At 49.4% G+C, this 25,034-nt stretch overlaps 1 protein-coding gene across 2 annotated transcripts in view; it reads left to right on the forward strand.

Annotated features, from left to right (window-relative positions):
• The window catches only part of Gnao1 (G protein subunit alpha o1), a 159,419-nt gene that overhangs the window by 80,554 nt on the left and 53,831 nt on the right, over window positions 1–25,034 (forward strand). For both annotated transcript variants that reach the window (XM_036188697.1, XM_036188696.1), the window contains exon 3: window positions 6,106–6,247. In XM_036188697.1, the coding sequence (XP_036044590.1) occupies window positions 6,106–6,247 (142 nt within the window). The remainder of the gene's footprint in view (window positions 1–6,105; window positions 6,248–25,034) is intronic.

Below are 25,034 nucleotides of genomic sequence, written 5' to 3' on the forward strand. Positions count from 1 at the left end.
CATCACACAGCTAGTGCCTGGCACCACCAACCCCCCAGTTTAAACCATTCAAGGGTTGTAGCAGAGGATGGTGAGACATGGCAGGGAAAAGGGACCCTGGATCCAGCCTCGTGATGGAGCTGTGTCCCTGTAGCTTATGACAGGTGTTCATAAACCTCCAGAAATGAAGGAAAACAGTGTATGGTACATTTGTCACAGTCTCAAAGAGGCCTATGATTCAGAGAAAGGCTGCCAGGCCAGATGATTGTGTGAGGTCCCTTCCTGCTCCTAAGCCTGTCGTTCTGTGACCATATAAGGCCTCTGTGCCCAGCAGTCTTCCTGCAGCTAAAAGCAGCCCCACCCTGGGAGAATTGCCCAGCACAAGGAAAGCCAGGTCTGAGCCTCCTGCAGGATCCCCATTCAGCAAAGAGAGTCGGTGTAGGGAAGGCGAGGGTCCACCACTGACTGCCTCTTCCTGGGAATTGGTCCCCTGCTATGGTCATGGACCCTGTCACCATCCCTCCCCCTCCATCCACCCTCAGGACCACCTTCCTAGTTGAATACTCAGGCTGCAGTCAGCCTTGTCTGGTCACACTCCTCTTCCCATGGCTCTTCTGGCTTGGTGACCAGGACATCCTCTCAGAGTCCCTGGGTTTTCAGTTTACACTGTGAGAAATACTTAGGCTTCCACTTGATGCCCTGGCTCTGCAGGTATAAAAAGTGTGGTGGATCCCTACCCCAGTATACACGCACACATACATGTCTATTCACATGCAGACTTGCCTGTGAGCTCCTTGGTGGAGTGTGTCTTGTCCGTTTGTGTACACACTGCTTCCACATTCACCGTCTCTATGCCAGGAACTGGGGGAGGGGGGGACAAGATGCCAAGGCTGGGGTAGAAACAAAGAATTAACAAGCAGATATGCTGAAAGGTGATCTCAAATTATTGTTATCAAGTCATAGAACATTTTATTCGTGAGTGGGATGAGTGGCAGAAGCTCAAGTCACATATAAAGACTGTTGTGGCTCCTATCCGTCATATCAGTGGGATAGTGTTGTTTCAGGCATGGGTGGATCTAGGGACCACACGACATCACTGGGACTCGATTCTCTACATTCACTCGACAGTTCTGTCTAAGGCTTCGGCAGGACGTGGAACTACTACTGGCTGTTGCTACACGTCTCATGGGGCCTTTCTTCTGCTTTCCAGTCCCTAATCTTGCTACCTCCAGGACCCAGACCTGAACCATCCCTTGTGACTAAACTACTCTGGGGTATACCTCTGAGGGCTCTCAGGAGCCCCCTTTCCTTCCTTTCCAGGACCTCAGAACATTAGTCACTGCAATCCTCATGTGTACATGCACACACACTGTGTATATGTGTGCGTGTGTGTGCAGTCTGGGGGCCTCTGGGGGTGAGGGCTTAGGGTTAGGGAAGCTGCCATGCCCCTCACTGTCTGCCCATGGGTCACAAACAATGCTGCTCACCAGTATGGCCTCTGGGAAGTGGCCTGACCTTACTGGGCCTGTTTCCTCATCTGTAAAGAGGAGCTGGTGATTTTTATCAAGCCCAGGGCTGCTTTGAAGATTACAAAGAACGTAGCAGGTGGAGCACTTAGCATAGGGTGCCAACCTCAAACACGGCTGCCTCTGTGCCAGAACTGAAAGCAACTGTATTTGGAGGTTGACTTCAGAATGAGACCACTCTTCCCATTAGCTGCTGTTTGAAGTGTCTTCGCTGTATGTAGTCTCTCTCTCTTTCTCTTGGGTTTTTGTTTTTGTGTTTTGGAAACAGGGTCTCTTGTAGACCAGGCTGGCCTTGAATTCCTGATCCTCCTGCTTCCACCAGTTGGGCTGAGATTACAGGCATGCTCTGCCACGGCCATCTGACTTCCCAGAACAACTTGCCAATGAGGAAGCCATGCCTGGGCAGATGGTCATTTCCCAGGGGTGCACACAGTTCCTTAACAGCAGAGGTGGTGTTGGAGCAGGCCTGGCTGTCACGTGCGCTGCTGCCGCCACTGCTCTGCCTCACTGGAATGACATGAAGAGATAGAAAATAAGAAGACTTTATTTGATATTCACAGAGATCAAATCCTGAACTCAGAAAGTGGGGAAGACTATGTGAGAAAATGTCCTGGAAAAGCTTTGCACTACAGAGCTTGGCACTGGAGTCTGGATTGTGAACGACACTTTAACTGCTGTCCAGTGTGGACCACAACATATTCTGTGCTATGCAGGTCTTATGACTGTTCAGTTGGGGATGCTGTAAAACTTTACCCCCGGAAGCCCAATTTAAGCTAATATTTGCCAGTGTGACAAATTGTAGGACTAACACTCATAACTTTTGAACATGTACCCCACATTGCATCAGTTCTGCATTTTCCTTTTGGGTCACCCCAGACCCTAGGCTGACACTTGATAAGGCAGTAAACTGCATGTTCTGGGGGTGGATCAGGCATGGTTGGAAGGACTGGTAGCTTGGAGACTTGGGTTCTGGCCTTAGCTCTGTCATGGATTTGCTGAGAGAGACTAGGCCAATGGCTTAATCTCTCTCAGCCTCAGTCTCTCCTGTCAAATGGATATAATGAAAACCTAGCCTTCCTATACCTCAGTGGTGAGTGCGAAGATTAGTGTGGGAAATGATGGTTCCAACTCCGTAGGGAAAGAAGTCCCTTAGCCAGCCAGGCATCTAAAGAAGGGGTTCCCGAACAATGTTTCCCCATGCAACCTCTTTGCCAGAGAAGTTTTTATGTGACCCCAAGTATGTAGCTATATAAAATAGGTAAACAAATCAAATATTTAATGGTAATAAGTCATTTTACAAGTTTAAAATTAAATCATATAATTTTACCATTTATTAAAGATTAACACAAATTTTCATTATTTGTTATTAGTAAGATAAACATGCGGAGCTGGAGAATGGCTCAGCGGTTAAGAGCACTGACTGCTCTTCCAGAGGTCCTGAGTTCAATTCCCGACAACCACATGGTGGCTCACAATCACCCATAATGAGATCTGCTGCCCTCTTCTGGCCTGCAAGGACACATTCAGGCAGACCATCATACACATAAATAAATCTTTAAAAAAAATTTTAAGGTAGACATGCTTGTTTATCTTTATTCATAAAGAATTAGATCTTGTCTATATTTGAGACTACAGGATGTTGTGTTTGCTCTAAAATTCCCATGTGTAATCACACATTTTGTGATTGTAATTGACTTGAGTCATGTGCCACTTTTCCACACGCACCTTCTGCGTGGCCCCCATCCTGTACATTCCGAGAAGTTTTGCGTGTTTGTGTGTTATAAGGTATTTTCAGCCTTTTCCCTTTTTCCTCCATTTGACTAGTTTTTGTTTCTTTGTCTTCAGGTTCGTCAGTCTTCTGCATGTCTGATCTGCCAGTAATTTCACCCTTGAGTACAACTTTTATTTCAGCTGTTGTTCACTTCTGTATCTTCCATTTCTCTCTGAAGTATACTCGTAATATTTAAAGTAGATGTTTTTGCAATGCCATGTGTTGACTCTGTCACCCGTATCATGTCCACATCCACATCTACTTTAGTTGGCTAGTGCTACTCTTCACTGTGAGCCCCGCATTCCTGCTCGTCTGCGGAGCAGGATTTTTTCCACTGTAAGGTAGTACCATACGCATTACTCTGCTGAGCGTCTAGATTTTGCCATCCTCCTTTAAAGGCTGTTGTCTTTAGTCTGTTGTTCTTTAGGGTAGCTGAGTTAGTTGTGGGCAGCTATATTTCTCGGGCTTGCTTTCTAGCATTGTTGGGAGACGTCAGGAAGCCATAGGGGCTATCATAACCTAGTTGCTGTGGTCTCTGGGGCTCTGCTGAAGGCTCACGCAGCCCCCAGGGACTCACTCCACTCTAGCGTTTCAGCTCCTGGTTCATCTCCTGGCTTGGGGGAGTGCTGGCAAGTGTTCAGCCTCCAGCTCCTGAAGTTCACTCCCTCTCTGGTGCCCTTCTTTGGGAGCTGTGGGGTCTCATCTATTCAGCCAAGGACCCCCGGGGACCCCACACGGATGCCAAGAACTCCTTCTCTGCACTTTCCTCTCGGTTTCAGCTGCCTTGACTTTGGAGTGCTGACCCTCATCTCTGCAGCAAACGAGCCCCTGCCAGGCTCCTCCAGCCTGTGCTGTGCTGGCCAGTGCCTGCAGTCCACAAGCCCCCACACAGCATGCTGTCCACTGTCAGAACACACTGCTTTCTTTTGTTCTCTTCACTTCTCCTGGGGTCACACACCTGTGGCCTGTGTGACTACATTCTCCACCAGGAGGGTTTTGCAGGAGCTGTAAAGATGGCTCAGCAGTTGCGAGGAATTTCTCTTCCTGCAGAGGACCCAGGTTCCCTTCTGAGCACTCACAAGGCAGTTCACAATTGCATGTAACCCCAGTTCCAAGGAATCTGACACAGTCTCTGACCTGCGGGGGCAGTAGGCGCACATGTGGTGCACTTACATGCATGCAGTCAAGCACTCATAAAATAAAATAAATCTTTCCAAATAAAAAGAAGTTTTTATTTAAAAAAAAAAACCACTTAGCGCTGATCAGACCCACAAAATGTCCACAGGGTTGTTCTGGTCTGCTTCTTGGAGAAGCTCAGAATGGAGACCCACAGCCAGCACTGACTCTCACTTTGCTGCAGGATTGCTGGTGTCTGGATGACTAAATGGTAGTACATCCATACAAAGAAAGCAGTTACTGAGGCATGCTATAACATGAGCAAAGATCCAATCACAAACACACACATAGACCATATCATTCCATCTACAGGGACTGCCCGAACTAGGAAATTTATAGCAGCAGTGTAGTTTAGTGGGCTTAGGATTGCAGTGAGAATGAAGGGTGGTTGGTGATGGGTATAGAGCTACATTGGGAAAGGGGAAAAACATTCTACAGTTAGAACGCAGTTATGGTTACCCAGTCTTGTGAATTTGCTAAAACAAATATTGAGCTGCGTGGTTTAGGCAAGTGGACTGTGTAGTAAATAAAATTAATCTCATTAAAGCTGTTTTCAAGATGCTCATCTGTGGTGTTCTCCTGGACAGAAAGGAGGTCATGAAGGCATAGAGAGGGCCTTGAGTAGGTAGGAAGGCTCAGCTCTCCTGTTGAGTCCTGTGTGTGTTACACGTGGTATTAGTTCCTGTTCTGGTGGAAATGTGGCCTTAAAATGGTTCACACAGTCTATCAAAGCACAAATAACCTCCAATGTTGTCCTTAAAACTTGTCTGCTTTTTCTTTACTTCCATTTAAGACTATTCTTGCAGTTTGGATGTGATTTCCTCTTTCCAGGATTCTGTCAGCTATGAGCTTGTATCAAAGGCTGCCAGAGGGTGTCACACTGCCTCTGATCTGTGGTGTCCCCTATGTGGACTCTGTCAATTGTTGAGATCCAGCAGAACAGGGTGACTAGCTAATACCAACTGTGGAAGAGTAGGAAAATGCCCATTGCTGGCGTGTCTACTAGAGTGTGTCTCGTACGTGTGCCTGGATCGGGCTGGCTGTTTATTTAAGCCAGGCATACCTTCATTAAAAGCACTGGGAGTGAACTGTGGGTGTGGCTGCCGTCTCTCCTTGGAGAACTGTCCTCACCTAGCAGTACACTGGAGCCTGGGTTTGGTCCCCACCAGTGGAGGGGGCAGGGCTTGGCTGAGAGCTTGAGATTGTATCTTTCATTTGCTGAGTTCTTGCAGGGATCTTGAGCGGGATTCTCTGAATACGAAGTATAAGTCAGGGCCCTGCACTGTTCTTAGACGGCAGCAGCGAGCATGCGCTGAGTAGTTCGTGTTGCTGCTCCTGTTGCAATGTTTTCAACTGTCTTTAGCCCCTCATTCCCTCCCCTGTAAAGAGAATGTGAAGACTGTAATGTTTTCAATAGTTTATATTTCAGGTCATTATATTCAGTAGTTCAAATAAGTGGAGTTTTGTTTTGTTTGTTTGTTTGTTTTTGGATTTTACAGCCCCTGTAGAGCAACTCAATAATCCATCATTCCCACAGGACCCAGCTCCCCCAGTTCTCCCTCTGTGAGCCAGGCTTGCCCTGTGACCCCTGGTGTTGTCCATGTGGACTCAGGACACTGTACTCAACAGGTGTGGTTTGTGGTTTTCTTCCAGGATCATCCATGAAGATGGCTTCTCTGGAGAAGATGTAAAGCAGTACAAGCCTGTTGTCTACAGCAACACCATCCAGTCTCTGGCCGCCATTGTCCGGGCCATGGACACTTTGGGTGTGGAGTACGGCGACAAGGAGAGAAAGGTAGGAAGTCTCTGAGCCCCTGGGCACCAGGGAGAGGCCCTTGTGACCTACCTCCTCTTGATAATGCCTGCTGGGACCAGGAGAGCTTTGCTCCTTGTGGGAGGGAAGGTGGTCATCACCAGCCCATGCCATTTTACCAATCCCTGGCAAATTACAGCTAAATTTCTGTGACATGTAAATCTTTCCAGAAAGTCACCAAAACCAAAAGCAATAAATAAATAAATAAATAAACCCCTGGTCTGTTCTGTAGATGAGAAAGAGTGAGAGAATGTTTTAAGTTGAGTTAGCACAGCCTGACTAAATTCCTGCCCCTGGACAGTTAACTTGACCAGAAGAATATTTCTTGAACAAAGTTCCCTCCACTAGGTACCATCTTGAACTGAGGAGAGCTGTCCTTACCTTGCAGGAGGGAAGCAGCCATTGGAACTGTCCCTCATTGCTCACCCCAGTGATATGCGTTCTGCCTCTCCTGGGAGGTGTGAGGCCCTCCTTCCTGTAGTCAGCGTTCTGAAACAAGGACAGTTTTCTGATAAGTGTGTAAAGGGCTCTAGCCATTGCGAGGCTAAAGCACAACCTCTGAGGAAAAGCAGAGCGAAAGGAAGGAGGGTGAGAAGGAAGTGTGAAAACAACCTGAGAATGCTGTCCAAAAACTGGACTTTGCTCCCCACCCACCCAGGGGAGCAGCTGGAGGCCTCAGTGCAGCTGCCTGCCCTGGAGCCTCTGAGTAGTCTATGGTGACATGACTGACATATACACGTTTCCCACCTCACAGATGAAAGCTATCCTGGCCTTCTCAGGGTCTGACAAATTATCTGTGACAGATAGCTTTACATGTAAAATTTAATATGTTATGCATAAATCCTAATTCCATGGGGCAGAGTCACCTCGGCTTAGGTTGGCACTTAGAGGGCCTGGAGTAATGGGTGGCTGACGGAGTGGCTGCCTAGGGTGGGCAGCAGGGTCCTGACAGGCCCCTTCCATCTGCTGCTCCCCAGAGGCAAGACAGGAAGCTGACAGCATATTGCATGTTCTTCTCCAGGAGACCAAGGGCATGTGGGATGTGGAAGGGGAACAGGGGTGCCTCTGAATCTTCATTCTGTTCCAGTCAGCATTCTCTGTGCCTTCCGGGTGTAGGGATGGGCACAAAGGGACGAGTGTTCAGAGAAAGCTGATGATCAGAAAATACCTGTTGGGGCAGCGAGGTAACTGGTGCACAGTGGCTGCAGATGAGTGTCTCAGTCATCCTCACAGCAGTAGCAATACTGCAGATGAGTGAGTGTCTCAGTCATCCTCACAGCAGCAGCAGTGACTGTAGGTGAGTGAGTGTCTCAGTCATCCTCACAGCAGTAGCAATACTGCAGATGAGTGAGTGTCTCAGTCATCCTCACAGCAGCAGCAGTGACTGTAGGTGAGTGAGTGTCTCAGTCATCCTCACAGCAGCAGCAGTGACTGTAGGTGAGTGAGTGTCTCAGTCATCCTCACAGCAGTAGCAGTGACTGCAGATGAGTGAGTGTCTCAGTCATCCTCACAGCAGTAGCAGTGACTGCAGATGAGTGAGTGTCTCAGTCATCCTCACAGCAGTAGCAGTGACTGCAGATGAATGTCTCAGTCATCCTCACAGCAGTAGCAGTGACTGCAGATGAATGTCTCAGTCATCCTCACAGCAGTAGCAGTGACTGCAGATGAGTGTCTCAGTCATCCTCACAGCAGTAGCAGTGACTGCAGATGAGTGAGTGTCTCAGTCATCCTCACAGCAGTAGCAGTGACTGCAGATGAGTGTCTCAGTCATCCTCACAGCAATAGCAAATGCAATCATGAAAATAGTCGTCCTAAGAGCACCTGCTCTCTCCAAGAGCTGTGCTGAGCCCTGTGTTTACTCTACCCGAACACAGTAGGTCATCAAAAATCACCCCTTGTGTGGAATTCTATTCTCACTTTCCCATTCTAAGAAAAGGGCAGCACCTGGAATTTCACCCCCAATGGCCAGGTGTACCTGTGTGTAGCCTTGTGGGAAGTGCTGCAGAGATCCAAAGGCTGACGATGAAGTGTTGAGGAGCTGGAATTTCATCCCCAAATGGCCCAGGTGTACACTGGCCAGTACCTGTGTGTAGCCTTGTGGGAAATGCTGCAGGGGTCCAAAGGCTGACAATGAGGTGTTGAGGAGCTGGGCATCTTCTTGGGAAGATGGGACTCACATTCTTGAGCATGGCCTTTGTTACCTGTGATCAAGGCTGGGTAGGTTGCAAAGAGAGGGGGACCAGACTGAGAACTTCACTTGGTGTTTCCAAGTTCCCTGCATTGTCAGAAAGAATTCAGAGACGGGTGGACAGAGTGAGCAGCAGAGAGGACACTCGCTACAGGAGAGTTACACACTTGGCGTGAACGCAGGCTTCTCAAGCTCATGCTGTCAAGTGTTGAATAGCTCATCTTATGGTGAATCTTAATGGAGGGGAGGATAATTCTTGAATTGAATGGCAGGGGGCAGGGGCAGAGAATGGGATGGAATTTTTCCCAATCAGATTTCTCCTGGGGTTTTTGTTTGCTTGTTTTGTTTTGTTTTGTTTTGTTTTTTGTCCTTCTATGGGGCTTTCCATATGTGGCATGGTGTCACCTGCATAGTAGGAATAGGCAATTTTACCAGGTTAATGATATGGAGATGCCATTTTAATGAGGCAAAGGACAATTAGTGGTCCTCATGGTCAGCCATGTTAGCCCCAGTGGTCTTGGGTGGTCTCATTTCTTTACCTTTGAGGGTCATATGATGCCTGGTAATGGTACAGCTGTCTCAGTCTCTAGACCCCTTGATGTTGCCTCTTTTTTCCTGTGTCTGTCTGGGTGACCTCATTTTCTTGAGGTAGTAAAGGAGGCTCCTTAGGGAAAGGAAAGACTGCAGTGCTTGACGTCTAGGTATGGTTTGAAAGGTTTTGGGGGAAGGGCATGGCCAAAGCAGCCACCCAGTCCTAAGTGCAGGAGCTGGCTGACTGAGGAACAAGATTAGAGTATGCACAAGGACGAGAAAGTTGGGAATACAGGTAAGTCAGATTTAGTAAGCCCTGGAAGGTAGCTAAGGTGTGATTTTATCCTGATGACAGGATGCAACCACTGATAGACTGTGCTAGAAAGAGATGGGATGAAGTGAGATTTTAGACACTTCTGATGGCAGCCTTAGGGCGCCCTCATCAAAGAGAGGCCAAAGTGGGGAGCAGGTCTGGGAGCTGTGGCAGTGGAGTACACATGAGATGTGGTCAGGTGAGCAGTCTGGAGTGAAGGAGCACAGGGAGGTCTAGTGACAAGAGGAACTGATGGCCTTGGTGATGCATTGACATCGGGTAAAGAGGGGGGCTAAGAACTAAACGCTTGTGTGACAGACCAGCCTGAGGCAGAGGAAGAGAAGGCTGCATTCAGGGCCAAGAGCTTCAACAAGTAGACGGGAGTCAGACCATAGGAGCTTCAGGAATGGCTCCAGGAGAGTGGAGACTTCTGTGATTGATCTCCTAGGGCCTTTGTTAAACAGTGTACACTGCCATTTAAAGAATACTGTTTAATGTTTAGTCCTAACAACCACCTTGCAATGGTTGCTACCGCTGTCTTTAGTAGTGGAGGGGGGCGGGGCAGAGAGCAGCAGAGCGATGCACCCAGGGTCCTTCTACACAAAGCATGTATGTGGACACAGAGACATACTTGCCTAACGAAACTACAGTCCACAGAAAAGGCTCATAGAAACATACAGGCTGGGGCCAACCAGGAGAAAGAGCTCCTAATCTAGGAATGGTCCACACCTGCAACCCCAGCCTTTGGGAAACCAAAGCAGGCACACAGTTATCTGAGACCACCAGGGCACCGCACAAGATCCTGTCCAGTTTTAAACAGGAAAAGAATTTGAAAAGGAACCAAAACAGCAGCACCTGCTGCAGGTCTCCTATTCCCTGTCTTCCTGGTGTCTGCCTTAGCCCTCATCCTGGGACCCGCCCCACACTCGTGCCTAGTTCTCCAGAGACTGTCTTCTCCACCCCAGCCTACAGGCTACCTTTGCCTGTCTCTTCTGTTTTTCCCATGACTCCCTCCCTCTGCCTCCTCCTTCTACCCTCTTTGTCTACCTGTGAGGGACTCCATCTCTACCAACTCCCTTTCTCCATGTCTTTCTCTGTATCCCTCTATCCCTCCCCTCCTCCATTTCCTCCCCCAACCCCCACCCCTGCTCCCTTCATCCACCATCCTGGAACAATTGCCTTCACCTTTCCAGCTGAAATTCCCAACTCCCCTTCCTCAACCTCAGCCCTGGGCTAAGCTGAGCTCATTATGGAAGGAAGGACTGAGGAGACTAGACAGTGACCAGGCTTGATGGCTCGCCTTAACAAGAGAGTGGAGAGGTGAAGTCTTGGAGTAATCACACACGTTAATAAATTTTACCACACATGTGCATGTGTGTGTATGTACACAGATATAAAATGTGGTTTTGCATTTATGAAATATAAACTAATGGAACAGCAGACAACAGAAGCTGACAGTTTGAATGGAAGGACCATGCAGAAGCCTCCGAGGTGAGGTCTCTTTCTGCCTCCTGCCCCTACCTAGCCCTCCACTAGTCATAGAAGCCGGAACTTCTTCCCCAGGGCCAGTCATACACTTCTCTTTCTGTGCGAGGGATCCTTACAAAGAAATTCTCCGATAGTGTGTGGCTCCCATGTCCTTCATTTCAACGGCAAAGGAACCCAAGCAGGCCTTGCTGAGCTCCTCTCTCATTCCCAAGTACCTGAGACCTCCGTCTTCTGGTCCAGTCCTTTCTACACAGCTGCCGGTCTTCACTGAGCCTCCACATAAAAGGGTACTTTCCCCACACCTCTCAGTCTTTGCTTCTGAACACTCCTCTGTCACTTAAAACTTTGATTAAGTCCATCCTATGTTCTTGTTCAGCTGACTCTAGTGATGGGTGCTAAGGGTTAAGCCCTCTTCTCACCCATGCAGGAACAAAGAAATACCTAAACATGTGAGGCTTAGATGGTCGGCATGCCATCATTTTCTTCTTAAAAATATTAAAAAAAAAAAAAAAACATGCTGATTCTCCTTAATTATGAGATCCTGGAGAACAAAATACACATCTAACATATGCCTGACACTGGAAGTGATGGCTATTGGATTCAAATGCCATGTCTACCACTGGCAACTGTCTGGCCCTGAGAAAGCTACCTGACCCTCCAATTTCCATAACTTGATCTATACAAGATTGCTATGGGAGTGGATAAGACCACACATAGAGCTGTACATAGACACCACCAGACTCAGAAAAATCCTCAGCACAGTCCAGCTATTTGTTCATTAGTTGTTTAAAATTATTAATTTCATTGATTAAAAAAAAATGATGAACTATCCTTCCAGAAGTCTAGTGAGGAATAGGCAGGGCATTGTCTCAGTTTTTCTTGGTTAGTGTGGAGGTGCAATGCTCGGAATTAGCCATTCAGTGTCACTGACCCAAGCAGGGCTAAGGCTCAGTGCTGGCTGAAATAGCGATTCCAGGCATTGTTTGTTTCCCCAGTGCCTCACCCCTGCTCTGGAGATACGGCAGCTCCTGGGAGAGGCAGAATCAAAGTTCATACCTAGTCTCCAGAATGTCAATAGGTGAAAGAAATGTCAAGATTTGAGTTGCCCAATGGAACTCGGAACAGATCTTTCTAATCGTGGGAATGTTGTGCCGTCTCCACAGCACAGTGTGGTTCACACAAAGTCTATAACAGGAAACAAGGATGCCTTCGGGCCTGTGTCCCCCAGCCTAATGCACAGGGCCTTGTCAGACCCAAGGGGAGGCTGTGAATAGAAGCAAATGAAGACCCCAGATTCACTTGTCTCAGACTGGGGCCAAGAGGAAACAGGGACACCTGCACAGACCAGACACTGAGGCCCCCCAGCCCAGCCACAGCCTGTTCCACCTGCCTTTTCCTCCCCAGATTAGCAGAGCTTGAAACTCTTCCAATCAAGACAGCCTCACCCCGTGACTCCCTTTTACACACGTGACAAAGTATGCCCATCCAGCCCAAACAGAAGAGACTTGCTTAAGAGAACATGTGGTAAACCATGACCTGAGGGTCCTGCATTATATTTCAGTTCCTTCCAGTTCCTCAGCCAACTTAAGACCTCATTTCTTTCCTTCACAGATACTTACCGTGTACTTGGAGAACAGTGCACGAGGTATCAGGGATGAATACAAAGATTCGGGGTAGGGGAGGCAATACTGTGCAGAGGTGAGGTCCCTAAAATGAAAAGGCAGATGCCTTGATTTTTTTTATTTTAAATATATTTATTTATTAATTTTTTTTATTTTACATACTAACCCCAGTTCCCCCTCCCTCCCCTTCTCCCGCCTCCTCACCTCCCTCCCACTCTACCCCCATCCACTCCTCAGAGTGGGTAAGGCCTCCCATGGTAGTCAATAAAGTCTGGCATACCAAGTTGAAGGAGAGCCTAGCCCCTCCCCGTTGTATCAAGGCTGAGCAAGGTATCCCACCGCAGGGAGTGGGCTCCAAAAAGCCAGGTCATGCACCTGGGATAAGTCCTGGTCCTGCTGCCAGGGACCCCACAAACAGATCAAGCCACACAACTGTCACCCACATTCAGCGGGCCTAGTTTGGTCCCATGCAGGTTCCCGAGCTGTCTGTCCACAGTCAGTGAGCTCCAACTAGCACCGGTCAGCTGTCTCTGTGGTTTCCCCATCATGATCTTGACCCCAGATGCCTTGATTTTAAAGTTTCTGCCAGCCCAGCCATGCTCATGCCCATGACTCATGCAGCTGGATCAGCCTGCTCCGTGTACCATGTGGCTGGGTCAGGCGCTGGCCTCCTGTTTTGAAGGAGGCGCCCACTGCTTACATTCTGCTGAGCTGGCTGCTGTGCCGTGGTAAGGAGTCACAGCACCAACGGTTGCCCCCACTCTCCCTCTAAAAGGAAGACCCAGCTGTAAGGAGTAGCAGTCCCTGAGTCTCGGCTGCTCCTTCTGATCTCTTGTTCCTCTCTGGCCGCACTCACAGCTGTCCCCACTGCTCTCCTTGGTGTTTCTGTATCTCTCCAGCCAGATAGTGAGTCTGGGAGGTCAAAAGAGAATGCTGCTTTTCATGTCTTGACCCCCTCACTGGCCAAAGCAAGGCTGGAGTGGCTTTCTGGGTTCCTCCATGTGTTCTTCCAGCCAGGCGCTCATGCAGTGGTGGGTTTCAGCAGGAGACAGACACAGCAGATAGCATTTTTGATATGCCTGGAAGTGCAGTCATGGCAGGTACTAGTCTGCTACCCTGACCAAATCTCGCCTCTTCCTGCTGAGAAAACAGAAGCTTCCTCTCCCTCAGTAACACAACTGGTGATGCTAATGAAGACTAGCCACCAACATCGTGAGACTGTCTGTAGATTAAGTGACTCAACAGGTATAGCTAAGCAGCGGTGTACCCAAGGAGGTATACCTTTGCTGCTGGTGTTTCTGCTCTGCTCTGGCTACTGTTGACCATGCATCCCAGAGAAATGGAAAGAAGAAAGGAACAGGTGGGGCCAAGACCACTTCTTGTGTGATTGGCATTTGGTGAGAAGACAGGGCCAAGTGGATGATTATTCCCATCAAACCCTTTTGTCTCGTGAGCCAGGTTGAGAGCTCTTGATAGGCAGTCACACTGACCCTGGATTCTGTCTGCGAACAAGGATTGTGGGCCAAGCTCAAAGATGAAGGACATTTCTGTAGATATCCAGACTGAGTAGGATTCCTGCACAGCGTTCTGAAGAGGTCACATTTGAACTAAACTGCTGGGGGAAAGTACAATTGACACAGAAGAAAAAGTCCCCTGTCCTTCCTTCCCTAAGCTTTGCCCAAGTAGCGGGGTGAGAGGACATGCTCTCCAACTTGTTCTTCAGGCAGCAAAGGGGAAGACTTGCCCTTGATGTCTGTGCTGTCCATGTGCTGAGATGCAAGAGACCTCAGCTGCAATGGCAGCCCCTTCTCTTGAGTAAGTCATTCCTAGATTTCACTGTGCAAGCTGGGATGCATTAGGCTTCAAGTGAACATCACCACCACTCCCAGGGTATGGCTTGACAGCTGTATAGCACCAGGATGCTGGGTGCTCTTGGTTCAAAGGAAGAGAATATAACACACTGACAAGGAGCCCAGAGACAGAAAGAAGTAGGGCAGCCTTGGGCTTGCCCTTACTCCACAGTGACCACTCTAGCAGATCCTACAGGAGGAACAAGTTTGGAAGATAGCAGCCAGCGGGTGACCCTGCAAACTAGGAATTAAATAACGTAGATGCACCAAGTCAATGGAAAACCTCATCCAGAGGTCAGGAATGATGATGGGTCCTCAGGCTGAGGACATAGGTGGGTCATTTCTTCATTTCTTGCCTTTGTCTTCCCACATCAGCTCAGAAGCTCAAATACTGCCCCAAGAGGGATTGTGGGCAAAGAAACAGCTGGGTGGCAGGTAAATCTTGGTGCACAAACCTAGTGGCAGGAGCATCTAGGCAAGACTCTCCCAGAGGAGCAAGTGGGGTCAGATGCTCGCAGTACAGGAGGCCTGGTACCCTCGTCTCGCCCTTCTCCAGCATGCTAGGTTCCCTGGTCATTGCCAAGGCCCAGTCAGTATCCAGTCTATTGTTTCTTTGCCACGCCGTGCAGAGGGAAATGGCTGTTTAAGTGTGGACCACTAACTCTCTACATGGTGGGTGACTGCAGACAGGTTTTTGTTTTTAATAAGAAGGAAAAGTGAACAGTAAATGAGAATCAACCACAGCCCATAATGCATCTCTCCCGCCATCTCTTTGTGACTCACTTTTACATCCCTCCACTCCATGCAGCCCCGATTGCTCTGATCTGATGGTTTACAAGAAATACGATTACAGGAATGAGAATTAAAATTCCAATTATCAACCAGGCGAGTGCCCCCTACCTGCCACTCCTTTGAGTGTCCGAGTCCCCATACCCCATCACTGCCACAGGAGGACCTTGTCTTTGGAAAGGGAGTATCCTGGGTACCTCCTTTGGGCTCAGAATGGGCTTTAAGTTGACAAGCTTCCAAAAGACCCACTGCCTTAGAAGACACTGTGAATTGCTTAGAGAGCCTGCCTGGCTAGGGCCATATTTATAAGTTTTGGAATACTGAGAAATTAAGAACATCAAAAACAAGAATTTTAATGTGTTTTAAGTGCATATGCTTGAGACATACCACAAATGTAATGGAATAGGGTTATTCTCCCTACAAAATAAGTATAGGATTTACCAATGTATTAACTTACAGTGGTAGAGCTGGCCACATGGTCCTATCATGGGATGCAAGCTGGAGCTGGTGGTGAGCTTTGTACAGTTTACCCCAAGAGGTCTCTCTGGGGCTATACCTCATGCCTTATTTGATCTTTGCCCTCTATTAGTCCATTCTCCTTTGTAAATGAATCTTTCCTTCCTGAACACATAGAGAAGCCTGTTGAACCAGTCAGGCACATTTTTGTATTGTTGAAGGGAATGAAAGGGGCTGTGTTGTTGTGGTGCCAGAATCACGTGGATGAAGCCATGAATCATAGGTTCATAAAGACAGATAGCCCAGGCAGTATCTGTCCCACCTAACCCAGCACGGAGATCCCACAAAGTGTATGTAAGGGGTTTGCAGTGTTTCATGTGAGGTAGAATTATGTACTCAGCTTTCGGTTACCTGATGAAATTAGTTTACAAGAAAAATGGTTCATTTTGGCTCACAGATTTAGAGCATTTAGACCAAGGTCAGGTGGACTTTGGTCTACTAACGGGTGTGCCATGTTAAAGATGAGAAATACATGGCAAAGAAAACTCACATCATAAACCAGGGAATAAGAGGAACAAAAAAGTCTGGGCATGGTGGCACACCTTTTTACTCCAACACTCAGGAGGCAGAGACAGGAGGATCTCTGTGAATTCCAGGACAGCAAGAGCTACATAGTGAGACCCTATCATAAAATGGGAACAGGGGGCTGGAGAGATGGCTCGGTGGTTAATAGCACTTTCTGCTCTTTCAGAGGACTCAGGTTCAATTCCTAAGGGGAAGAATGCACTCCCTCATAGTCACAAAGCTCTGGGTTTGATCCTCAGAACCAGAAACATAAAACAGGAATGACAGTCAGCTGACCAATGATTAAACAGTCTGGCCGCACTACTTAGGTGAGGTTTGATTCACCCGGCTTCTCTCTGAATATGCAGTTAGTCTCCAACTGCAGACTCCACAACAGGGCTTCCCCATCAATCAGAAAACAGGCTGCTACAGTTGTCCTAAGCCAGAGCACAGGGCCATCTCTCCCCTGGTACTATGCAAGACCTGGGATCTCTGCCATCTTATTGGCCCAATTAGTACCGACCAAGGCCTGGCACTGAATCGACTACTGTGACCAAGGGATGAGACTCTGACTGGCCGAGGGGTTCCTAGGATAAGAGGGAAATTCCCATAGGAAAACCAGAAAGCCACAATAAAAGAACGGAACAGAAGTGGCTACTGAGGAGACCATCGTAAGCCACGTTAAGTCGTTCCTTGACTTTGGCCCTGACAGTTGTGCCTCTGTGTGGAGAGGGATTCACATGGTAATGGAAGGCCAGCCAGGCTACTTGTAGTAGGTACATGATAACCAAGCTGGCCTGGAACCAGCATTCCCAGTCCCATAGTGGACAGCCAGGGCCCTCCAGGATCCCAAGTACAGAATACATGGACACTCAGCCCACCTCCCACTCTGCTGGCCTCACCTTCCTTCCCACTGGGGCTATTGAAGGAGATGAAAGGGGAAGATAGGCCGTTGGCAAGGAACTGGGATCTTTCCCACCCTGTCTGAAACAGCTGGGGCTGCTACAGTGAGCCTCATTTTAGAGCTTCTGGGAGTGGTAAGGTCATCCAGCAAGGCTAGAGCCAGGCTTCCAAAGCAGACAGGCTGGGAGTTCTGGCCCTGCCACTTGCGGCCTTTGTACTCCAGGCTATTCGAAAAGCAGGACTGATCCGGGCACCTACTCACAGGATTGCCCTGACTGGCATGAATTAACACACGGCAAAGGCTGAGAGCAGTGCTCACTCCTAAGAACTCCATAAGGCAGGCTGTGACCCTTCAGCCCCCACCCACCACGTGTATAGAGACAAGCCAGGCCCCAAAGCCCCAGTGTCACGGTTGCTCAAAACCAGACCGAAGGACGGTACCCAAGGGCCGCTGAGCTACCACAGGGAAGAAATGGTGCCTTCTCCTCAGGGAAGCCAGGAGATGGGGAGCCTGAGCGCCTGCCCACTCCTTCACCTTGCAAGGGGGAGCACAGGGGCCTTCTTCTGAACCAGGCCCAGCAAGAGAGGCCCCAGGACATGTACACAGGAGGGAAAGAAGGGCTCGGAAAGGAGGAGAAGAGCAAACAAGGCTGCATGACTGCCGTGTGGGGAGCACTGGGTTAGAGGCACCCCATCAGGTGTCTTGGAAGATCCTGGCCCAAAGCAAACACTCCTGAAATGGCAGCTGCTTCTAGGAATGCCCTTCCCCATCCCTCCAACTGAAGGTATCTTCCCTCTCCTGACAGCATCCAGTTCATTCACTAATTCATTCATTCACGTCTTAATTTGAGAAATGTTTGCTGTGCCCTGCTGTATGCCGATAGGATTGTAAGCACTGGGCACACTGGTGAACCAAGAGCCAACAGGCCCCTGGGCTCCCCCCCCCCCACACACACACACACACGTAACACAAATTTCTGAACGGTCTTATTAAATAAAAAACCCAGGGGAGCCAGGAATTGGGGTGAATTCTGAAAGATCAGAGACAGAGCAGGCCACAGCTAACCTCACCTCACCAACTTCTCAGCCGATCCTGTTTCCTCAAACTGGAAGCCTCTGAGTCCTCATCTGTATGGATCTCAGCTGAGCTGCTGATAAAAGCCTAAAAGCTTAAAAGCCTCTAGTTCCTGGTCCTTACGCCTTACATACCTTTCTGCTTCCTGCCATCACTTCCTGGGATTAAAGGTGTATGTCACCATGCCTGGCTGTTTCCAGTGTGGCCTTGAACTCACCTAGATCCAGACAGATCTCTGCCTTTGAAATGCTAGATTAAAGGCATGTGCTACCACTGCCTAAACCTATGTTAATACAGTGGCTGTTCTGTCTCTGACCCCCAGATAAGTTTATTGAGGTGCACAATATCACACACACACACACACACACACACACACACACACACACACACACACACACACCAGTTCTTCCTTGCCTGATCTCTGTAGAGGACAAGCTGATCCGAAGTGGGAAGGACTAGCTGTAGTAAGAGACGTGAGGGGGAGGAGAGCATATGCACAGGCCATAAGCAGGGGTCCTGACCCAGTGTGAGAGTCTCAAAGAAGCCCAGTGTCAGTGGCACCCAAGAGTCAAAAATGACGAGAACAGAAGGTGAGGCAGCAGAAGGTGGTGGGGCAGCCCAGTAAGAAGAGCTTCCAGGCATGGAAGGCGTTTGGCTTTGTTCCTGGCTCAGCCACTGCAGGTTGTGAGCAACCTTGGCTTGCTTTGGAAGATTAGCATGGCTGGAGCAGAATGTTCAGAGCAATTGAACAGTGACAACAGACGAGAGCTGAGACTGCTACAGGCATCCCGGGATGGAGAGGAATGCTGTCAGGGCAGAGAATTGGTCTTGTTCTGGGTCTGCCCATAGCCTGCCTGACTCGATACTCTTCCTGGTTTCCCATGGTGTAGCCTGGCAAAGGGTACTAATCCCTGCAGATGTCTGCCAGGGAGCAGATGGAGACCCTACCCTCCCTGCACTGGGCATCTCAGGAGAAACCACTGCCAGCTTACACAACCAAAATGCTGCTACCTCCTCTCTTCGGCGCCAGCTTAATAACTCAGGCCATCCCTAGCCTCAGTTCCCTCATCTGTAAGTCAGGGATAGATTTTATACTCAAATAACCAAAATCAGTTCTTGCAACACAAAGGCTCCAGCAAATGTCACGTGACACCCTCCATCACTGGTGCCCACAGACCCTTGCTGACCCAGACGGCAAGCTTCATCACTGAGCCCATATGTTAGCAGGCCCAGCTCTTCTCCTCCCTTCCTCTGCAGCCCAGAAGCAGCCATGGCTTCCTGAGGACATGTAGACTAGGATCATTTGCACAGACAAACACTCCTCCCCCAAGATCTCAGGCCTGAGGTCCCCAGGGCTGAGTCCTGAAATAGCTCAGTGCTGAACTCAGTCTCTCTTCCAGCTCTGGGGGAGCCCTGCTGCTTCCCCTGCCTTCCCGCTCTACTTCCCATGGCAACCCCACTTGCTGCCCAGAGCCCAGACCAGCTGGTTTCCCGGATGACAACTGGCCAAGGAGTAGAAAGGTGGTTCTCCTGGCCCAGGGTGGCTGTCTGGGGACAATAGACCTGTAGGTCAAGGCTCTTACTAGGGGCTCAGTCTCTGTTTTCAGTCTGTGGTTGTGAACCTAAATCAGTGGTTATCAACCTATGGGTCATGACCCCCTTGGGGTCAAATGACATTTCACAGAGGGTCACCTAAGACCATCGGGAAACACAGATATTTACATTATGATTCATCACAGTAGCAAAATTCTAGTTATGAAGTAGCAATGAAAATAACTTTATGGTTGGGGGTCACCACAACATGAGGAACTGTGTTAAAGGGTCGCAGTACTAGGAAGGTTGAGAACCACTGACCTAAATGGTGATGTCCTTGACATGTCCCTCCTGGGACCAAGTACAGGCATTCATTCTACTCTGCAGCAAGAACCTGGTGCTGAGGTCACAGAATAGTGTATCTTCTCCTGGAAAACCTTTGCAGTCAAACAGAACCAAGGGTGCAAGAGGCTGCCCATTTCAGCTCTGTGACCCCAGGCAGGTTCTTTAACAACCCTAGACCTCAGTGTCTTCATTGGCAAAATGTAAATAATATCGGTGTTTCTCAGGCAGGATCTAGGCTTGTCTGCCGTAACGAATATTTTGCTATGGCAGCATACACAAAATGAGAAATCTTTTTACTTACAGTGTGGGACTCTTCTTGCTGCTCTGTCACAGGGTTTCTACGCCCATTGTGATCTGAAACAACGCTGACTACCACTGCTAACCAGTAGCCATGGAGGCAGGAAGGTGTTAACACAGGAGTCTGTACTCTACCAGGAAACAGTCAGACAGACAGCATGGCTCATCCATTCGTGAGGATGTGGGCCCAGGTCATATCTCCTTCTCACCTGGAGAAGGCCTTGTGTGCTAGGCCAAGGAGTACAGACTCCACAGTGTAGGCCACATGGTATCTAAGTTAAGGGAAGACCCACCGACAAGCAGCCTTTAGAGAGACTGACTTGGTATGTAGTAGCGTTGCAGTTCTTCCGACTGGATATGGTCTTATCATGTCAATTTGCTTCAGACTTTAATCCAAGACCCAGGGCTCTCTCCTGGTCCTGATGTCAGATTCCTTACCCTTACTGGCTACTGAGGGCCAGCCTTTCCTTGCAGGGATCTAGACACTCAGTGGTTTCACCAGAGAGCTGATCTTAACCACTCAACCTCAGAGACTCAGCCCTCCTCCTGCCTGCCCAAAGGAGATTCGGCAGCTGCCTAGCTCTTACCTTGATGGGGTGGGGTGTTCCTCACTGTCTGTGGCAGCCCCAAGAATAGCACGTGGCTCTGGGTCTGTGGTCCTATGCAGAGTCAGGCTTCTCCAGCATGAGTACAGCTCACATCTCATGGAGCCAGTTGGGACAGAAACTGCATCTGTTTGTGGGGACCACAGCATATCTATGGTGGGTAAGTGTCCACCATAGATAGCAAGGAGGCCTCTTGACTTATGGAACCATATTTCCCACACCTTCTTGTGTTTTGAGTAACCCTCATGGCCAGGTCCCTCCTTTCATACAAGGGGACACAGGAGGCACAGTGTAAAGAGATTCACTCAAATTAGTAATGTCAGGAGACAGCAGGCCTGGGATTAAAACCACATGCCTAGATCTGGCCGAGAGACTGCCTACCTGGGAGCCCAGCTCAACTGGAGACCAAGAGCCACACTCCCACACCCCCATGCCGCCTGCTCTGTGGCCTTGGCGTGTCCAAGTGCCCTTCCAGGGCTACTGGCAGCTGCTTATCTTGCTGTTTACTTTGTCCCACAGCATAAAGCCCTAGTGGGGATCATCAGCCTGTGGTTAAGAAGCCCAGACTTAGCCACAGTCTCACTTGCCATCATCCTTCAGTGTAGTTGGAAGCTACATAAGATTCAGGGCCTCCTTTGCACTCTGTTTGCCTCCAGGAATAGCAGAAAGGAGCAGTCCTGGACAGCCAGGTGCCGGGTCCTGTTTCTAGCATTTCCATACATTAACTCGGTCATGCCTTCTCTTTGGCCCCCATGAGAGCACTCTGTTGACAGGGTCACGACTGATATGTCAGGTCTGGTACTATCCTCATTTTACAGTTGGCAAGTCTGTAGTTCAGAAATACCAATCAAAGGGCACTCTACTAGTCAGTGATCAAACCCAGGCAGTGTGGCCCACTGTTAGTGAGGAGGTGAGTCCAGGTCATCCATCCCCACCCAAAGACCCATAGTCTTAGACCAGGTGCTGAGCTGTGCCACTCACATCCACGAATCATCAAATACTAAAAATGAGGAAAAGGCCAGGGCCATAACAACTCTAATGTCAGCTGTGCCCAGCTGGCTGACAGTGCCATGGCCAGACGAGGCCAAGGTGGCCGTAGAGCAACAAAGCCCCCACCCCACCTCCATCCCTAGGTGATGCCAGCCCAAGTGTCTCCATCTTGACCATACTTGGGACTATAAACCCAAGCATGTCCTTGGGCCCAGGGCCCTAGGTCCAGAAGCTTCCAAGCTATATTGGAGGAGGAGGACCAAGCCCGGCCTCTGTTTGGTGCCTGACTTCTTGGGGATAAGTATGTGTTAAGAAATGGGGGCGGAATTGGAAAACCATCCTTATCTCTTAAGCTCTGGCCTGGTAGTGAGAGCAGCCGGTATAGAAGATGATACCCTTCGGTGTGATTCCTTTCTTCTTTCCTTTCTTTAAAGACAGACTTTCATAGTGCACCCTCAGATAGCCTCAAACTTAACAATGCTTCTGCCTCAGCCTTCCAAGTGCTGCAATGACAGGCATGCACTACTATGCAGGCCTCAGTGTGGCTTTCTGAAATCTGTCAGAAGAATCAGGAGCACAGGCTGCCTGAGACCCCAAAATAATCAAAAGACAGGCTCTTGGTATGATGTAGTCCATCCTTGACCAGGGGTACACCAAGCCTAAGCACAGTGGACAAGAGGAAGAGCATTGAGCCTTCATAGAAAAGCAGAGCCCAGCTCTGTCCCCAGCCACCTGCTCAACTACAGACATGTCCTTCGCCCTGCAGCCTCTGGTTTTTCATCTGTTAAAGCTCAGGAGCCAGATCTAAGATTCCCCCTCCACCCACCCCCACCACAGTGACAGGAACCCTAAAAAGCGCTGTCAGTTCTCCCAGAAGAACTCAATAGCTAAGTTTAGGTGATAGCTAAGCACAAAGCTCTTCCTTTGTGTCTAAAGGGGAAAGAAAACCCAAGCTCCAAATGCAGGGCACATGGTGAAGTGAAGATGACTTTCTCCCAGGGACAGGGCCAGTACTCTTGACAGTGTGGCCAGCCAGGAGAGGAGCCCCTCTGAGCACCTAGTGTGGCACTGTGCACCAGAAAAGGGCCTATAGGAAAAGATGTTGTCCTTGCCCGGTGGGAGCATTCATGTGAATGCTGTAAAGAAGTTGAAAACCAACTCTTTCCCTCTGAGGATTTGACCACTTAGTCTATGACATAAATCAACAATAGATGAGGAAAAGAATGTAGCCATTTTACCACGTACTGAAGCATAGGACTGAGATGCAAAGAGGACCCTTCTATGTAGAACTTTGACAAGGGGCTTCTGAGGAGAAGGTTGAGGGAGGTTTTGCAGAGGAAATGAGACTGTCTTGTGTTGTGCTCTGGTCAGAGTGTCCCAGGTAACACCTCTGTGGTCCTGTCTGGTCCAGGTGCCAACTCTACAGTCTCTTTGCCTGTGTGAAGATGCTTCACAGGCAGGACTGGCTTGTCAGGTAGAAAGCTCTGTCTGTTTGCCAGTAGCTTACAAAGGTAGATGTCTGTACATTTCTTTTACAAAAGACCAACTTTCTGACTCATCCAGAGTCTCTATCGGCTCTCAATACCTGTTTAGAGCATGCCAAAGAAATGCGTTCAGGATGTGTCTTCTACCCTTCTATACATAAGTCACCAACCCACAGATTAGGGCCACTAAGACAACAGAGCACATCGAGTGCTGTTGTCACTGTCTTTGTGACAAGGGCAGCCATGTCTTGGGGATACAGGCAGAAAAGACAGGCCATCTGAGCTGTCAGCTGCAGTCTGATTAGCCACACGGCTCCCTGAGTGGCCGAGAGCTGGAGGTGGTTTTCCAGAACTCTACTTGATGAGTGAGATAGCCAAACATACTGAGCAGGCTCAAAGCGGAGGGTGCCGTGACCAGGGAGGCCTCTGGGCAACTGGGTGAGGGCGTTGTCACAAACAGTTTGCACATAGCTTATTGATTGGCCCACACTTCCAACACCAAGCACATGGCCAAGTGTTCCATGGCACCATTCGGGCATGTGGAGCACATCAAATGGAGATGAGATGGTGCTATGAAACATTGCTGCTGCAGCAGCAGCACCCTGCCCCAGCAGCAGCAGCACCCTGCCCCAGCAGCAGCAGCACCCTGCCCCAGCAGCAGCAGCACCCTGCCCCAGCAGCAGCAGCACCCTGCCCCAGCAGCAGCAGCACCCTGCCCCAGCAGCAGCAGCACCCTGCCCCAGCAGCATCAGCAACCCTCCAACTCCTACTGCCTCTCAGCCCAGTCCAAATCTGGAATCTGTTCCAGTCAACAGCCAAAAGGATCTGCAAATTATATAGCCAGTACCCTGCCCCTCTGCAGTATCCTGCCCTTCATGGGTTCTCCTGAGTCCTAGGCCTTGGCCTTGGCTTGGGGCTTTTGTCTGAGCTGTCTCCCTTAAGCTACCAGTCTCAGACCTGGCTCTGTAGTCACCTCCTTTGGAAGCTTTTTCCTGGCTCCCTGACACTCAGACATCTGGGAGTTATTTCCTTCAGGGCCTTATTGAACTGTGTGTGTGTGTGTGTGTGTGTGTGTGTGTGTGTGTGTGTGTGTGTGTGTGTGTGTCTGTCTGTCTGTCTGTCTATCTGTCTATGTATCTGTGTGGTGTGTGTCTGTCTGGGTGTATCTGTGGTGTGTATGTGTCTGTCTGTGTGTCTCTATGGTGTGTGTGTGTGTGTGTGTGTGTGTGTGTGTGTGTGTGTGTGTTAGAGAGCAACCAATGTCTGTGTCCTTGCTAGGGTGTAAGGAACAGAAACAGGGTCCGTGACTGATTAGAATTAACAGGAGAATGCCCTGAGCAGTTGTTGACCTGTTCCCCACCATCAGTGTACACCTCTCCAATCCATTCTCCGCACCTGAAAGGTCCCTCCTGTTCCTGCTCCTTCCTGCTCCTGCTCCTGCTCCTTCCTGCTCCTTCCTGCTCCTGCTCCTGCTCCTTCCTGCTCCTGCTCCTGCTCCTTCCTGCTCCTGCTCCTTCCTGCTCCTTCCTGCTCCTTCCTGCTCCTGCTCCTTCCTGCTCCTTCCTGCTCCTGCTCCTTCCTGCTCCTGCTCCTTCCTGCTCCTGCTCCTTCCTGCTCCTGCTCCTGCTCCTTCCTGCTCCTGCTCCTGCTCCTTCCTGCTCCTGCTCCTTCCTGCTCCTGCTCCTTCCTGCTCCTGCTCCTTCCTGCTCCTGCTCCTTCCTGCTCCTGCCCCTTCC

This window comes from Onychomys torridus, chromosome 5 (genome assembly GCF_903995425.1).
Source record: "Onychomys torridus chromosome 5, mOncTor1.1, whole genome shotgun sequence".
In the NCBI taxonomy this organism is placed as follows: domain Eukaryota; kingdom Metazoa; phylum Chordata; class Mammalia; order Rodentia; family Cricetidae; genus Onychomys; species Onychomys torridus.